The sequence below is a fragment of the Hippocampus guttulatus genome, chromosome 8, assembly GCF_054856545.1.
Source record: "Hippocampus guttulatus isolate MCC_2025c chromosome 8, RoL_Hgut_1.0, whole genome shotgun sequence".
In the NCBI taxonomy this organism is placed as follows: domain Eukaryota; kingdom Metazoa; phylum Chordata; class Actinopteri; order Syngnathiformes; family Syngnathidae; genus Hippocampus; species Hippocampus guttulatus.
Window position 1 is genome coordinate 9426652 of NC_141268.1, and position 18971 is coordinate 9445622.

The 18971-nt window shown below is 43.9% G+C and overlaps 1 protein-coding gene across 1 annotated transcript; it reads right to left on the reverse strand.

Annotated features, from left to right (window-relative positions):
• Positions 1-1204: 1204 nt before the first annotated feature.
• soat2 (sterol O-acyltransferase 2) lies at positions 1205-17011 on the reverse strand. Its single transcript, XM_086118925.1, has 15 exons — positions 16912-17011; positions 15325-15383; positions 15124-15245; positions 14831-14884; positions 14483-14590; positions 13352-13634; positions 13028-13103; positions 8102-8186; positions 7312-7357; positions 7101-7230; positions 6882-6979; positions 5248-5346; positions 4108-4243; positions 2730-2875; positions 1205-1839 (listed from the first exon to the last, which is right to left on the reverse strand). The coding sequence occupies exons 1-15, from the start codon at positions 16994-16996 to the stop codon at positions 1783-1785; spliced, it is 1584 nt and encodes a 527-aa protein (XP_085975051.1). The 5' UTR covers positions 16997-17011; the 3' UTR covers positions 1205-1782.
• Between the last annotated feature and the right edge of the window lie 1960 nt (positions 17012-18971).

An 18971-nucleotide genomic window follows, 5' to 3' on the forward strand; every position in this document is an offset into this window, starting at 1 on the left:
CATCTCAGCCCGGGACAGAAAGAGACTGGACCGACTGGTCAGGACGGCCAGCTCTGTCCTGGGCTGCTCCCTGCAACAGGAGGATGCTCGCCAAGCTGAAAGCTATGATGGGAGACTGATGCACCGGCGCTGCAAGAAGGAGAGGTACCGCCGCTCGTTCCTGCCGACTGCTGTCAGGCTATTGAATAGACAGACCTGAAAAACTGAACTCACCCCAACTCACCCATTTTTAATATGCTTATTTTTATATTTATGCTTATCTACTTTTATGTCTTCTACTTTCTGCTTTTCATAATTTTGCTGCTGTAAATTGGAAATTTCTTCACTGAGACAATGGTTTTCTTATTTTATGATACATTTATGATATAATTTCCTTGACTGTCCTTTGTACAACAGCAACAATTTAACTAAACTGCCCTTCAATACTGCAATACCAATACGAATGTAAAAACTATTTGCGTATGCAGAATGCAATGAGAGTGGCCGTGTGTTTCAGCGCATTGGAATTAAGAGCGTATCAGTGTACATAGCGTTACATCACAAAAGCAAACAGTGCACCAATGCTAATCCAACTCTTCCTGTATGATGACATCACACACACACACACAAGCTTTGTGACAGACGATAAGAAAGCAGATAGCGCATTGTTGCTTGACCTTCACCACAGTGGGATTAAAAACACAAGTGCACAAACCCGCGCGCGTGTGTGTGTGTGTGTGTAAAATGGCTCACCAGATTATGTTTAACCCTTTCAGGGACAGTGGACAGTTTATCAGTTTACAGGTTATTATTGGTGCATGACAGGGTCAATGTAAATAAAGTAGGAAGATCAATGAAAATGTTTTATTCTCGCAATGAACGATGAACTTTATTTTGTACACAGTGACATGTGAGACCTTCAAGTATATGCAGTGCATTTGTCTTCAGTAAACTTGACACAAAAGTAAAGGCAGTGTTCATGCAGCACCATGAAGATAGATCAGGGGACAAGATATGTTTTTAACAATGCTAAAGATTTGCTCCATCGTTGCGTCATATTTTTTCGGAGGACTTCGGCAGGTGCCTGAATGGTCAAATGTTTCAATGGGAGATTTTTCCTCAAATTTCAAATTGAATCTGGCTCTTTTTCTCTCCTAAAGAAAAATACTCATAAAATTACAACTTTTTTTTTCTCTGGAAAAAATATGCCTGACATGAAACTAAGGGTTTTTAAATAAATTTCTTTATTTCTTTAAAATTCCATAACACATCTCATGATAGATTGACTTTTTCTTCCTGCAAAATAAAAAGACAGACAAAAAAAATGGCAGCTTTTTAATGTTTTCAAAATAATGACTCTGGTAAGATTCCACACTTTTTCCTGGAGAAAATATCTTTTACATTCGTCTTGTAAAATTGTGACTTGTTACAATTTTTTTTTCAAAAATATGACATCTAACAATTTTTGTCTCATGATATTATGACTTATATCCACTTAAAAAATCGTAATTAACTCTCATAGAATTACACTGCATCTATTTGTTTCCCCCCAACAAACCCAACTCCAGTCCCACAAAGTGACTTTAATCTTGCATGAGTTGAACAATAACACTGTATTCTCACGTCAAACATCAATGTATTGTTGTAATTACGTCTTAATTCTCCTAATTTTTTTAATGGCTTGACGAAAATGGCCCCTGATGGAAAGAAGGCTCCCCAGCCCTGCCTTCGAGTGACTTGAATAATTGTAAACTCCGATGTTTCAGTCCTTCTTGACCCTCATGGCTTGCTTCTTTCCACTGTTCATCCTTGGTAGCCGCAAGACCAGGAGCGAGGCGTCACCAGCTCCCAAAAGCTATTCTGTAAAAAACAACAACAAAAAAACTCTTTCTAGTAACCTCATACACACATAATGCCGCTTTTCATTTTTATTAGCACGTTCTATTTTAATCTCATTTTAGGGACGGCGCACCACTGGACGCCTTAACCATGAATTGGGGGCCGGCCGTACTTAAAGGCCTTTAAGTACGCCATCTGTCCAGTAAATCCTCGACTTCATCAAACGCTGGAGGCTTTCCGAGGTTAAACACTGAACATGTCATTGTGTTTCATAGACGCGTCATCTGCCAATAGAAGCTCTTAAAATATGGCAGGATTGATTATTGGACTGACATTGATCAATAATCCTACACAAGCAGTGGACAGGAGTTCAGATCACTGAACAGTGAAAGGATAACCTTCACGGGTTCTTAGTGTGACTGAAACAAAATAAATAGATATGATGGATAAATAAATAAAAAGAGAAATATGCAATCCAATTTTTTAAAATGCACTTTCTGTCTCTAAAAAATACAAATTTATTCTTGTAAAATTAAGAAAAGCAAACAGCAACAACAATTTCACAATTATGATTTTTTTCCCCTCCACCCAAAAATTCAATTTTAATCTCCACACCTCTGCACTTGTGAGGAGGACGTGCTAACCAATCATGCACCGTGCCACCCAATGTATATAACTTTTTTCTAAAAAGTTCACTTCAAATATGACTGCAGCTTTTTAAAACGGCTACATTTTCTCTCCCCAAATCTGCTACTTAAATCTTTTGCCTTTTTTTTTTTTTTGCTCAAACAAAATCTTGCCTTTAGTCTTCAACAGTTGAGAATGTTAAAATGTCATTTTAAGGCCGACTGCAGCATTGCGCCACCCGCAGGATGTACTGTACAGTGTGTTTGTGTGTGCGTGTTCCATACCCCAGTGCGAGGACACCGTATTTGAGCGTACCACTCCTGACAGTAGAGGCACACCTGGACGCCCTGACCCAGGAAGAGACACGCCCACATGATGATGTTGAACACGGGGTTCTGACGCTTGTCATTCATGGTGAAGTTAAAGACAACTGAAAGGACGACAGCACATGATGATCAAAACCAATTCTCGAATCAAAACAAACTTTAATGGGATAATAATCCTAATAATAACCATAATGGCTTTATTGTATGTTCTCCTTATAGCAATATTATTCCGGCATACCATGAATCAAACATAATGATGATAATCTGGCAATCTCATGGATGGGGATTTTCTTCAGGACCACGTTACTTGCACTTTGCAGGAAAGCTTTGTATCCTCGTTTTAAATAATATATTTGTACAATATGCATTTCATCTGCCACACTATTAATTATTAATGGAGCTAGTGTAAATCATAAATGGGCACCCTCACTTAATTGAAAAAAATATATTTGGTGTGGGGTCGAATTATAAACATGTTTCTTCTACAAAAGTGGACCCGTCACGCATGCACGGATTGCCTGCTGTGGATTTTTTCCCCCAGTATAATTGTATTCATTTTAGGGAGCCAAACTCTGTTTTGCATGCAAAATGCACATTGAAATATAGATGAAATCTATGATATACATTGGTTAAAAAATAGACATGCACATATTTTTCAAATGGGTTTTTCCCATATATCTGGTTTGGAAGTTTGCGGTCTGATGTGAGCTCCCAGTCGCGCTCATGAAAAATGATAGCCCCTCCATCATTTCAGGTGCCCACCCCTTGTATAAATCATGCACAATAAAATGGTTCTTTTCCATTATTACTGGCAGTGATATTTAATATCTAATAAGAATTAAATATAAATAATTACACTACAAGTAATATAACAATAACGTTAAATGTTAAAAGTATTATTTGAAGGTCGATTTGATTATTTATATTTTCATTTATTATTACTCCCTGGTATTCTCATTATTATTGGTATCGATAATATATGAGAATAAAGTTTAATAGTGACAATATTAACTCTTCTAATAAATAAAAAAACAACACAAATATTTGCATTTCATATATTTCCATCTTATGTCTGCATTCTCCATTTTACTATTATCATTCCTGTATGTCATAATAATGTCGTTTTTTTCTTTCTTTTTTCTCAATTATTGTAAATGAGTGAGATTAATTAAAGTATCTAGAATGAATTAAAATTCATTATCTTCTGTAAAGTGATCGATTAGGCGCCGATTATTATTATTTGCTCCAATTTGGGAGCCTTCCATGCGATGCTATTTAGAAAACAAAACAATGCAGGACTCAGTCCGACTTTCCTAAAATGGAATTTGTGGGTTACCTCCGAAGATGGCGAAGAGGCAAAACATGACGGGATAGAAAAATCCAAAGCCCATGGCCAAGGCATACTCGTGCGCCACGGCCGACACGATGAAGACAGACAACATGGCGACTGTGCGGAACTTCCTTTTTGACAGCTGTGGAGATTGCAAATGGGAAATAAGAGACGGCGACTCACCGAGCCCTCTCGTGATGTCATTATTCATGAATTTTGGTCATCGTACACAGACGGTGAAGACACAATTCCTTGTTTTTGCTGTTCATCGTGGTTCATTTCATTTTACGCTTGTATGGACTTGCCCACGTGACCGTCTGTGACTTGCATCTATCGCATGAATATGATAGCAGCTATTTTTTTTATGCAACTTTAATCTTGTGACATCTTCTCTATAAATACAACATGAATTTAGCTAAGTAATGACATTGTGTCACTAAATAATTGAGTGTTTTTGAAAAATCTGACTTACATTGTCTGCAATTAGGACTCGTTTTACTCTCAATATACAGTAAAGTTTCAATGTCATTTGGTGAGAGTTTTTGAGCTACAAAAAAGGAGATTTATTTTGTAAAATTGTTTTATTCAAAAAATGCAACTTAATTCTTGTAATCATACTTTTTCCCAACAAATAAAACTTTACCAAATGATGACTTTTCCGTCCAAAAATCTGACCCGTAAAATCGATTGGTTTTGCCCACCAAAATACTTGAATTTCATACAATCTATTATATAAAAATTCAATTTTGATTTTGTAACATTATGAGTTTCTCCAAAAAAACTACTTTCATCTCATCAGATAACATCGTTTCTCCAAAGTTACCACTCCCCCCCCCCCCAAAAATACAATTTTATTTTTATAAAACGATTTTTTTCTTTCAATGAAAAACCCACAACTTGAATCTCACAGAATTGATTTTTTACTTCAAACATTAGATTTTAATCTCCTAAATCCCCCGCCCAATAAAACTTTTGTCATAACATTACAACTTTTAACAAAAAAATCCAACTTGAATTATGTAAACTTTTGTAAACTCCCCCCACCCCCTTTTCAAAGTATTATGATACAACGAAGACATACATCTTCCCATCTCCCGAAAATGCAACGTTTATCTCTTGAGATAATCTCGAGTAGCAGAGCCTTACCCAGAGGAAGTCCCTGTAGCCGTAGTAGTAGAGCCAGTCGTGCACCACCACGTTCCACGTGCGGTAGTAATTGGCAAAAGACGTCGAGTTCCACCAGTCCTGTGGAACAAGAAGACGATAATCAAAATCAAGTGGGGTCTTGCAGACGTGCCAACAATCACTGCAGTGACACGTCAAAATAAATGCAGTGTAACCAATGACTTGATTGATAACAGTCAAGCGTGCAAAATCAATCCATTTTTTTTCGAATAATAAGCAAATCATTGACACCAAGTCGCTTTTTTCCCCCTCATTCTACAAAAATGCGTATCAAAACGGTTCCTGCTTTCACATGCAACCTTGCTCCTCGACACTCAATCAAAATCAGTAGCAATCTATAGACAACTGCCCTCCCATTGTAAAAAAAACAACAACTTATATTTTGGGGAGCTAAAATACGGAAGAGGATTAGGGCCAATGAAGAAAGAAAAAATAAGGTTGGCAAGATTCTCACTTTAATCTTTATTAATTCTGACTTTAATAAAACTTAAAGTCAGAATTCTGAGATTAAAGTGAGAATCTTGCCAACCTTATTTTTTCTTTCTTCATTGGATGATCATTTAAGTTGTAATAACCGTAAAATATGGATCATTGACATTTATAGCAAGCATGTTAGTTAGCACAACAAAGCAAGCAAGTTAATTACTCCAAAACAATTTGCTGAGTTGTTCACAGTATATCTTTAAATTGGAGGACAATAAGAGGGACAATTAGTTCTGTCAACTCTTCTCTGTGAAAGATTCGCAAAATTTTAAAATATTTTAACATATTAGCAAAACTTGGAAGTATTTTGTCCAAGTGCCCAACTTTAAATTTGATAAAGGTTTGCTGAAATGGGATTTCACTTCATTTCAACTTTTTTTTTTCGGCATAGCTTCCTCATTCCATGGTACAGTAATTCAAATGAAAACCAAAAGAGTTTTGCACTACCCCATGACAGGATCAAAATCAATAAAGCTCTTGAGAACAACAACAACAAAGGAAATGTTTGACAAGGAACATGTCGTTTCATTTTCCTCACGTCACTCAACAATTGGACAGAAAATAGAATCAAGTTCTCACGCACAACCACGCTCCCTGAAAGGGTCAAAATCAATAGCGTTGTGCATCCATTTTCTGATCTGCTTTCTCCTCACAAGGGTCACGGGAGGGGGGGGGGGGGGGGTTGGAGCCTATCCAAGCTGTCTTCAGGCAGTAGGCGGGGGACACCCTGAACCGGTTGCCAGCCAATTGCAGGGCATCCAGAGACGTACAGCCATGCGCGCTCACACTCACACCTAGGGACAATTTTGAGTTTTCAATCAGCCTTCATGCATGTTTTTTGGAATGTGGGAGGAAACCGGAACATTCCTTGTACGTTGTTCAACAGTTAGACAGCAAAATTAGTCAATGTCTTGCTCTCACACCCAGCAACGTTCAAATTCAAGATGGTCATTTCTGATAGCTGAATAAATTGTTTATGTGGTGGTGATTTAAAATCCTATTGGTATTGATCGGGGGCATGTGTTGGACTGGTTCAAAAAGCAGTTATTCCCGTTGGATCAATGGAATTTGATGAAAGTGTACATCAGGTCACTGATGATGGTGTTGCTGACCTTGTAGAACATTCTGTCAGCAAAGCGGAGCAGCTCCCCGAAGAGGTTGAGCCAGCAGTGCAAGAAGGCGAAGAAGCACAGCAGCAGCAGCATGATGCCTGCGAACCGGCGAGCGACGTTTTGAAACGGCTTCAGACGAACACTAAACAGCTATGAGTTCATCGGTGCCCAGGAAACAAACGGTAGTGTTCACAGTGCTGTTTATAAGCGGACGGAAACCTGGTAGTATGGAGTGGAACACGGCGAGGACCATGGCTCGCTTGCCAAACGGCTGTTCGCTCTCCGACGTGAAGACGGGCACGCACAGGCGCACCAGGATGAAGTAGCCATAAAAGAGGCTTCCCAGGATCTGTGAATGGCGTGCCAATCAATATCCAGTATGGCGCCAATCAGACTTCACAGGGCATGCTGGGTAATGAACACAGCTCACCATGGTCACAGTGACAGCGACGTATTTCCATCTTGTGTGTGTGTTCCTGGAAGAAAATACAAGTTGGTATTGGACACGAGAAGTGTTGATTACTCGAATGATGATTACTGAATTACTCCCTACAAATAAATGCCCCGCTATTCTCAGAGGGTGGGGATGGAGCTCTGCTGCCACTAGCAAATATCGCCCCCCGAAATCAAGAATTATATAGTGATATTACAAAATGGTGGAAAAGTCCCGCATTTCTATTAGTGCTTTGACCCATCTCATCTCATAGAAGCTCCGCCCCTCATTTTAACATAGTTCCATAGGCACTAAGATGGCGCCAAAGCACTCGTTTTATATTAAGATAAGATATCATTTATTTGTCCCACACTGGGGAAATTTACAGTCTCCAGCAGCAAGAATGTAGTGCTTTGGTGCAATTTTGGGGTGTTTCAGAAAGAGAACAAAAGTATCAAATAGGCAGGAGAAAATTGCACTGGCATTTTTATAATCCAGGTTGCCTTGGTTAAAATGCATCACTGTCGCGAGATGTTTTTGTGAGTTTTCTCAGGCTACTCAGCCGCCCTCCCACATTCCAAAAACATGCATCTTCGGTTTATGGCAGACTTGAAACTGTCCATTGTGGCAAATGGCCAGCAACTAGTCCAAGGTGGAACCCACAAACCACTCTTAACGCTACGCTGCCCAAAATGATCCCTCCCTCCCCCAAAAATGCATTTTGTGGGAATAGCGCTTCCGTTTGCTAAACGTTGGAACATGTGAAAACAGACAGCAGCCGTCTTACCTGGGATACGATTCCCTGTAGATAAGAGTGGGACAGAAAAGGAAGTAAAGGTAACTGGAAAATGTCGGGAAGTGGATTTTCTCCCCTGAAACGCAGTAGATCAAAAACATCAAAGACCGCTATTGGTGCTGTTGAAAAAAAAATTACAATTAAAAAAAAACATTTCCAGATGTTTGTGAATTCTTCATCTTCAGGGTACCATAATGGGGAATTGTAGCCCACACTGGCTGCCTTTATTGTTGAGACTACTGTGTAGTTACCACCAAATTATCCTGTGAAATTAGCCGCTGAACGGCTTTATTGTCTTTTATGGAACATTTTGCCACGTTTCAGTCATCCTTTTATCTTCTACATCTGGGGATATTTACAAAACAAAAGTGTTTGTTTATGGAAAAAGCATCAAATATGTATACAGTATATGATGTGGCTTATCGTAATACATATAAACATTTATGTATGATGTTTGTATGGTGTCCAATAGTGCTCTGAAAGGTACCAACGCATAACATCCATCCATTTTCTGATCCGCTTTATCCTCACAAGGGTCACAGGGGGGTGCTGGAGCCTCTCCCAGCTGTCTTTGGGCAGTCGGCGAGGGACACCCTGAACCGGTTGCTAGCCAATCACAGGGCACACAGAGACGAACAACCATCTGTGCTCACACTCGCATCCAGGGACAATTTCGAGTGTTCAATCAGTCTGCCATGCATGTTTTTGGAATGTGGGAGGAAACCGAAGTACCCGGAGAAAACCCACGCTGGCCCAGGGAGAACATGCAAACTCCACACAGGGAGGCCGGAGCTGGAATTGAACCCGGTACCTCTGCACTGTGAGGTCGACGCGCTAACCGCTGGACCACCGGGCTGCCCACACATAACATTATATTATTATTATTATTATCATTAAATATAATCTCCAACGGCAGATGGTTTTGTTTTGTTACAGACAGAATCTCCCAACCAAAATTCTGTGACATAAGCTGCAAGCTTCCAAGTTGTTCTCATTTCAAAATACCGGGAATTGTCTCCAAATAAGAAATGATGAAAGGTGACTTTATCCAAACCATAGCACCTTTTTTTCCTTTTTTTTTTGTCAACTGCTGTTGGGGGCTTAAGATCAGGGGATGTTGCTTATAATTGCCATTCTGGACTTGTGAAGCCCTTTGAGAGAGTCTTGTGACAAAGGGGTTTCCACATAAACTGGAGTTGACTTTTAATCCATCCATCCATCCATCTTCTACCGCTTATCCGGGGCCGGGTCGCGGGGGCAACAGCTTTAGCAGGGAAGCCCAGACTTCCCTCTCCCTAGCTACTTCTTCCAGCTCTCCCTGGGGGATCCCGAGGCGTTCCCAGGCCAGCTGGGTGACATAGTCACTCCAGCGTGTCCTGGGTCTTCCCCGGGGTCTCCTCCCGGTGGGACATGCCCGGAACACCTCACCAGGGAGGCGTTCAGGAGGCATCCGAATCAGATGCCCAAGCCACCTCATCTGGCTCCTCTCGATGTGGAGGAGAAGCGGCTCGACTCTGAGCCCCTCCCGGATGACCGAGCTTCTCACCTTATCTCTAAGGGAGAGCCCGGACACCCTGCGGAGAAAACTCATTTCGGCCGCTTGTATCCGGGATCTCGTTCTTTCGGTCACGACCCATAGCTCGTGACCATAGATGAGGGTTGGAACGTAGATCGACCGGTAAATTGAGAGCTTCGCCCTTTGGCTCAGCTCCTTCTTCACCACGACAGACCGATACAACGTCCGCATCACAGCAGACGCTGCACCGATCCGCCTGTCGATCTCTCGCTCCCTCCTGCCCTCACTCGTGAACAAGACCCCAAGATACTTAAACTCCTCCACTTGGGGCAAGATCTCTCCCCCGACCCGGAGGGGGCACTCCACCCTTTTCCGACTGAGGACCATGGTTTCAGATTTGGAGGTGCTGATTTTCATCCCAACCGCTTCACACTCAGCTGCGAAACGCTCCAGTGAGAGTTGGAGAGCCCCGTTAGAAGGAGCCAACAGCACCACATCATCTGCAAAAAGCAGGGATGCAATACTGAGGCCACCAAAACGGACGCCCTCAACGCTTCGGCTGCGCCTAGAAATTCTGTCCATAAAGATTATGAACAGAATCGGCGACAAAGGGCAGCCTTGGCGGAGTCCTACCCTCACTGGAAACGATTCCGACTTACTGCCGGCAATGCGAACCAAACTCTGACATCGGTGGTATAGTGACCGAATAGCCCGTATCAGGGGGTTCGGTACCCCATACCCACGAAGCACCCCCCACAGAACTCCCCGAGGGACACGGTCAAACGCCTTCTCCAAGTCCACAAAACACATGTAGACTGGTTGGGCGAATTCCCACATACCCTCGAGGACCCTGCTAAGGGTGTAGAGCTGGTCCACTGTTCCACGGCCGGGACGAAAACCACACTGCTCCTCCTCAATCTGAGGCTCGACTTCCTGACGGACCCTCCTCTCCAGCACCCCTGAATAGACCTTACCAGGGAGGCTGAGGAGTGTGATCCCTCTGTAGTTGGAACACACCCTCCGGTCCCCCCTTTTAAAAAGAGGGACTACCACCCCGGTCTGCCAATCCAGAGGCACTCTCCCCGTTGACCACGCGATGTTGCAGAGGCGTGTCAACCAGGACAGCCCCACAACATCCAGAGCCTTGAGGAACTCCGGGCGGATCTCATCCACCCCTGGGGCCCTGCCACCGAGGAGCTTTTTAACCACATCGGTGACTTCAACCACAGAGATAGGAGAGCCCACCTCAGGGTCCTCAGACTCTGCTTCCTCCAAGGAAGACGTGTTGGTGGAGTTGAGGAGGTCTTCGAAGTACTCTGCCCACCGGTTCACAACGTCCCGAGTCGAAGTCAGCAGCGCCCCATCCCCACTGTACACAGTGTTAGTGGTGCACTGCTTCCCCCTCCTGAGACGTCGGATGGTGGACCAGAATTTCCTCGAAGCCGTCCGGAAGTCGGCTTCCATGGCCTCACCGAACTCTTCCCACGCTCGGGTTTTTGCCTCGGCGACCACCGAAGCTGCGTTCCGCTTGGCCAGTCGATACCCGTCAGCTGCCTCTGGGGTCCCACAGGCCATAAAGGCTCGATAGGACTCCTTCTTCAGCTTGACGGCATCCCTTACTGCTGGTGTCCACCAGCGAGTACGAGGGTTGCCGCCACGACAGGCACCAACCACCTTACGGCCACAACTCAGATTGGCCGCCTCAACAATAGAGGCACGGAACATGGTCCACTCGGACTCAATGTCCCCCGTCTCCCCCGGAACATGGGAAAAGCTCTGTCGGAGGTGGGAGTTGAAACTCCTTCTGACAGGGGATTCTGCCAGACGCTCCCAACAAACCCTCACAATACGTTTGGGTCTGCCAGGACGGACCGGCATCTTCCCCCACCATCGGAGCCTACTCACCACCAGGTGGTGATCAGTTGACAGCTCCGCCCCTCTCTTCACCCGAGTGTCCAAAACATGCGGCCGCAAATCCGATGATACAACCACAAGGTCGATCATCGAACTACGGCCTAGGGTGTCCTGGTGCCAAGTGCACATATGGACACCCTTATGTTTGAACAAGGTGTTCGTTATGGACAATCCGTGGCGAGCACAGAAGTCCAATAACAAAACACCACTCGAGTTCTGATCGGGGGGGCCGTTCCTCCCAATCACGCCCCTCCAGGTCTCACTGTCATTGCCCACGTGAGCATTGAAGTCCCCCAGCAGAACAAGGGAGTCCCCAGCAGGAGTACTCTCCAGCACACCCTCCAAGGACTCCAAAAAGGGTGGGTATGCTGAGCTGCCGTTTGGTGCATATGCACAAACAACAGTCAGGACCCGTCCCCCCACCCGAAGGCGGAGGGAAGCAACCCTCTCGTCTACCGGTGTGAACCCCAATGTACAGGCACTGAGCCGGGGGGCAATGAGTATGCCCACACCTGCTCTGCGCCTCTCACCATGAGCAACTCCAGAGTGGAAGAGAGTCCAACCCCTCTCGAGAGAACTAGTACCAGAACCCAGGCTGTGTGTGGAGGCAAGTCCGACTATATCCAGTCGGAACTTCTCTACCTCACACACCAGCTCGGGCTCCTTCCCTGCCAGAGAGGTGACATTCCATGTCCCAAGAGCTAGCTTCTGCAGCCGAGGATCGGACCGCCAGGGTCCCCGCCTTTGGCTGCCGCCCAGCTCGCATTGCACCCGACCCCTTTGACCCCTCCCACGGGTGGTGAGACCATGAGAAGGGGGACCCACGTTGCCTCTTCGGGCTGAGCCCGGCCGGGCCCCATGGGTGTAGGCCCGGCCACCAGGCGCTCGCCAACGAGCCCCACCTCCAGGCCTGGCTCCAGAGGGGGGCCCCGGTGACCCGCGTCCGGGCAAGGGAAACTGAGATCCTTTAATTTTTTTTATCATAAGGGGTCTTGGAGCCGTGCTTTGTCTGGTCCCTCACCTAGAACCTGTTTGCCATGGGTGACCCTGCCAGGGGCATAAAGCCCCAGACAACTTAGCTCCTAGGATCATTGGGACACACAAACCCCTCCACCACGGTAAGGTGACGGCTCACGGAGAGGAGTTGACTTTTAAGTTTGATTTTATTTTCTTGTCAACCCAATGTGGCCTAATAAAATTACAGTAAATTAAAACTACTCACCGGTTAGAATAAATACGTTATAGTATGTGAAGTAGTCTGTATAAATGTTAGCATTGGTGAAATAATTTTCATGATTTGCGCATGTTGTACACAGCAAGTTCTAAGTTGAAACAGAAAAAGCAACACATGATGATGGTTTGGACTCTTAAGTTTGGTTTAGCTTTTGAATTGGACCGCTTTTGGGGACGATCCTATTTTGGGGCTTCCGCTGGATTATTAACAATGGCTGTGGGTCATTGTCATGTGCTGTTGTTTCCGACACTACCTGGTTTTAGCGCCTTCTTCATTATGACGGGTGCCGTTTCCCTCATGAATGAGTAGCTTTTCATCAGGAATCGAATCTGGAAAAAAATATATATTTTCATACTGTATATGAGCGTAAGGGAAGCGTGGGTAAAATGTCCCAATGCACCATCACAAGTGCAGATATTAATTATATTGCCAACATTATCTGACCACTTTGAATTATCTCTTGTGTCACGCTGACTTGCCAACAATGTAGTTTGGTTATAAAAACAACAGTGTGATAAAAATGACCTCTCCAACATTCATCTAATCACTGTGAGTCAAACAATATTTGCACACTGACCTGCTCGAGCACAACGATAAAACGGGAAGCCGGCGGCAGCTGGTGCCGCACGACCATGTGGACGGGAAACAGTCCCAGAACAGAAATCTGGAGGGCAGCCAGGACCAGAGCCGTGCCCAGAGACAGCCCCAACTTGGAGGCGCGGCGGTGGTACAAAGCGGCCCAAAAGAGCAACACGTTGTAGGGAACAAGCAGGGAGTAGACGAACATGAGTGCCCACACCCAGGCAACCGTTCCCATCTTGCCAAAGGCATAGAAGAGCAGATCAAACTCCAGCACCAACCTGCCCGAAAGTGATCAATAAGTCACCGCTATCGCAGGCACAGCTTGAAAGTCTTTGAGGAGCAACATTCTAATTTTGCCGAGCACTTTTTTTGCAACTTAATCCCCATGGACCTGAAGGCATGACAAATATGACAATATAAGATAAGATAAGATAAGATAAGATAAGAAAACCTTTCTTAGTCTCGCAATGGAGAAATTCCCAATTCACAGCAGCAAAGTTATGAAAGGAAGAAGTAGAACAACAAAATATAGGAGCTGCTGGAAAGGCAGCCACTCTCGCGGCGCCATTTTGAAGTCAAAATAACAAAAATAACACAACACAACACATAGGACACAGACAGTCGTGCAATCTTCACCACTTTTCTGCATACGCTTTGTTGTCTGAAGCAGTTCTAGATGAAAGAGGAGAGGATCAAAGTGTCCTTTCACCAGTGGATCAGAGACGTCATGCTGAAAATGTGCACACGTCTGCTACAAGCTAAGTTTTGAAAGCAAACACAAAGCTGTAGCGTCCATTGACGAAAACAATGAACAATTGTTTTTTCCCTTGTTTATCACCGCGTTTACATTCCAAAAATAAGTGAAATCCGTGAAGTAGTTATCTTCATTTTTTTTTTACAAATACTATTAAACCAAGGTCATCTCCCATCTTTTTTTTTCCCCAGCAATTTTCCCACATCAAAATCAATCATATATCGGCGGGTGTATCGAACAAACCCGCGGGTGAGCAAAACCTATAATCCGCAAACAGAATCCAAATTGCGGACTGTACTCAGATAGATATGGCCCTTAAAAAAAAAAAAAAAAAAGACTCTTGGGCGGGCCATGTTTGTTCTTCACACTGACCTGCCCTGGTCGATGTAGTCCACGGCCAGCGTGCTCACACAGAAGATGAGCAGCACAGCTACAAACATGTGGTAGATGGTCCTGATGTGGCTGATCATAAACAACTCACTGGCAAAGAGAGGGGGGGGGGGCAAGGGGGGGTATACAGTACTTTTATTGATTTCCACATCCAAACATGTCTGTCAGAATACTCATTTTTTTATACTTTGTCAGTTCAGAAGCACTACCGACAGTAAATACTGCTCATTTGTTGCTCATGTCAAGTTGTGCATGTGTGGGAATGTCTTAAATTCGCCTTCACAGTCAAATTAGAAACATGCATCAATAATTCTGCAAAATCGTGCTTACTCTAGCAGCGACGCTCGATCCATGAACACTTTGCCATCGTCCATCTTGTGAGATCTAAAATTAAAAACACACTCACATGTTTCACATATGGAAGAGATATCTCATTTTAGCTAGACCAGTGTTTCCTAATCTTTACTGAACCCAGGCCTGGATTTGAGAAAAAAAAAAAATTCAACACTACACCAAACAAAAAATGTCACAAAAAGTTAATTTGTGTATTTGCAATTTCTTTTTTTTTTTTTTGGTGGTGAAAGCAAGCTATCCTCCGTCACTCACGTATTTACAATTATTACCTGGATGTACCAACTTTAGCCGTCTTCCTATTGACTGACGCGTGGACAGGCTCTGTCAGCTCCTTGTCGAGAATGTCACTCAGCTGATCCTGGACCTGCTGCAGGATCTTCACCTTCACCCTCTGCAAGGGTTACACATTCATATTTTAAAATACAAGGCGTGTGTCATATTCCATGTTTTGACTGATGGTTTGAGTTGACCTGCGCATGTTCGCGCCAATGTTCCACATCCTCCAACTTTGCGCCGTCACCGCTCCCAGCTGTACGAGAAGAGCGTGTTTGCTTATCATCAGCCAGAAAAAAAAGTAAAGAATTTAAAAAGTGATATCATTTAGATTATTTGATAGGTTTCTATATATTCCCACTTCCTCAACGCAACTCAACTCAACTGTATTTATAGAGCATTTTAAAACACAGGTGTCAAAGTCAAGGCCCGGGGACCAGATCTGGCCCGCCATATCATTTTATGTGGCCCGCAAAAGCATGTCAAGTTCCATGATGCTTTCATGTAATCCACAATAACAGGCCTTATTCTTGACTTCTGATTCCAAACAAGTTATCCATCAATTTGTTGTGCGCCATGCATGTAATATGTGGAAGTGATTAAACATGGATATGGTTTCTCAAAATTACGGCCCACCAAGGGAAACCGGAACTACAATGTGGCCCACGACAAAAATGAGTTTGACACCCCTGCTTTAAAACAACCATCGCTGTGTTCAAAGTGCAGTACAACAATAAAACAACAAGTTAATAACAAAGACAGTAGAACGCACCAAACAGTAGGACTAGGATCAAGTCTGAGTCATGCCGTGTCAAATGCCATAGAATACAAATGAGTTTTGAGATGAGTTTTAAAGATGGGGAGTGAGGGGGCTTGCCGAATGTTCAGTGGGAGCTCATTCCAAAGAGAGGGACCAGTAACGGAAAAGGCTCCATCTGCTAATAATGTCTGGTCCGCAGACCTGAGACGCCGGGCAGGTGTGTAGGGGCGGATGAGCTCCGAGAGGTAAGGTGGCGCGAGGTCATTTAAAGATTTGAAAACAAATAATAAACTATCCATCCATCCATTTACCGAACCGCTTAATCCTCACTAGGGTCGCGGGGGGTGCTGGAGCCGATCCCAGTCGTCTTCGGGCAGTAGGCGGGGGACACCCTGAACCGGTTGCCAGCCAATCGCAGGGCACACAGAGTCGAACAACCAAGAGCGCTCACCCTCACACCTTGGGACAATTTAGTGTGTTCAATCAGCCTGCCATGCAAGTTTTTGGAACGTGAGAGGAAACCGGAGCACCCGGAGCAAATCCACGCAGGCCCGGGGAGAACATGCAAATTCCACACAGGGAGGCTGGAGCTGGAATTGAACCTGGTACCTCCGCACTGTGAAGCCGACGTGCTAACCACTGGACTACCGGGCCGCCAATAATAAACTAATACATTTTTAAAAAATCCTATTAAATACATAAGGACACCACGGTGCTTATTGTTAGAAACAAAACGATTTAAAACTGACTTGATCAAAAGGCTAAAACAACAGTCATGCCAATGAGCCGACGTGCTAAATGCTAACAAAACTCCATCCATCCATCTGACAAATGTTTACAAGCATCACCTGTATATTGTTTACCGGTAACCCCTTTCAGGGACAGCGGTTACTACAGCTTCTCATGTTATCAGCTTCCAGGCTGCATGAAAGGGTTAATACCTCTTTAACCGTGTCAATCAGGTGAGCACGATTACCTTCTTTCTCTTCTCATATCTTATTTATCATGTACTGTGCTATCATACCAGGATTGGACATCTCATCCGGCGTCTGGGCTAAGATGCTCCTGTGCCTCAAGTTGTCAGCATTGCTTGGTTGTGCGCTTGCCATGACGACCAACGGTGGTGCGGTTTCGCCGGTGGATCCTGTTCATATAAAAGTAGAAACAATTCAGTAATTACTGTGTATACTTACTGTCGATCACGTGCCATTGTCGGGACGGTGACTCAACAAGAGAGCAATCAGTGTCCTAACATGGAAAGGTCGAGGGTTGTTGAACTGAGGTAACCTATAGATAAAGGCTGTTATCAGTAGTTACTCAGCTAAATAATAGTGCGCGCACACAAAAGCGGATGCGTCCGAACCCAGCAGCAGATTGTAGATCACATTGCAATGGCAACAGAATTTTGCTGCTGGAATATTTCTTTTCGTGCATAGAAAAAGGGGCATAATATGGTCAAGTAATCCGAAATAAATCGAACAATTGGTTCATTTAAATTCATTTATTGGCCACTGCATATTTCTTAATTTCCCTCATAAAATAGTTTTGCTAATTCATTCATTTTAAATTGCAGAACATTTGTTAAACGTCGCTGAAAAAGAGCCGCTCGCGTCGTCACATGTCGGCTCTGCCCTGTTCGTCAGGGTAAAAATTTTTATGCAAATACATGAAAAGCCCTGCCAATTTGACACTCTCCATGGTATTAATTGAACATAATTCATTAGTATGTTTTAAACTGCCTCAAACGACCCTCAATCGGATGCAGTGCAAACTGGAGGCACAGTAATAACATTGCGTTACTTCTATAGTTTCACTTTACTTAATAGCTGTTCCCATTCAACTCGTGGCTTTTGGATGTTGCATTGCACTTGATTGAATCGAGTCTGCACAAGTACAAACTGGAGCACGACATGCTAAAGCTAACAGTCATCATAAGAATTTCCTAAAAGTTATCCCAACAAAATGTAATCATTAATTCACGTACATGCACCGGTAGTGTATTTGGACAAGGCAGGTTTTTTTGGTTGTTGTTTTTTTTATTTTGGACACAGCTCTAAAAGTTCACATTTGGGGCAGCCAAGATTCTGAGCATGCAAGCAATTTCGTGTGCAGTCAAAGGAAGATTAAATCATGCGGCACAAACATCAGATTACAATTGAATAGATGTCAGAATACGAAATCAGCCGTCCTCAGCCAAACCAAACTTTTCATATTCAGTGGAAATAGTCCCCCCCGAAAATCATCAAAAGGAGGCTTGTGACATTTCAATGTGCTATCCACAAAATTGATGACAATTTCCTGTTTCAAAAAATGCTTTTAAAGTGATGACAGCAGCAACGCACTCATCTTTTTTTTTACATTACTGATGCCGGATGTATTATCTACATCGATATATCATCATTTTGATACAACGAATATACTTACAGTGCTCTAACTCTGGGAGGTCCTCAGGATGGGGGACACGTTTTCACCCGGCGCCTCCTGCAGAGAGCTTTGCTGGAGAGTGTCACGCCGCAATGTATTAAGTGAGGATTTCTCAGCGAATTTGCACTTTGCCCTTTCGGCTTCTGGTTTGTGTTCCGCATCCACACTCACACACACATACACACACACACACACACACACCACTCTCTCCCCCTGTTCTTCCCTCATAGGTATTGGTAGCATGAGGATATGAAGGGCTCTGAAGGAGTCACAGTTTGGGCCAACTTCAACCATGTATGGAAAAACTGACTTGTTCTGGTATCCTTAACTTGGAAAATCCACCAACATCATGTTTAGTGGAGAACAAATGTCAAATGCACCGTTTATTTGGGAACATTTCAGCTATTGTCAACAGATTTTTGAAATAGAATCTTGTGTTTGCATTTTTTTAAATGAGGAAAAAAAATGTGTTGTGTATGTGAACATTTATCCATCCATTGATCCATTTTCTAATCCGCTTATTCTCACGGGTGCGCTGGCGCCTATTCCAGCTGTCTTTGGCCAGTCGGGTGGGGGACACCCTGAACTGGTTGGCAGCCAGTTGCAGGGCACACACATAGACGAACAACCATCCGCGCTCACACTCACACCGAGGGACAA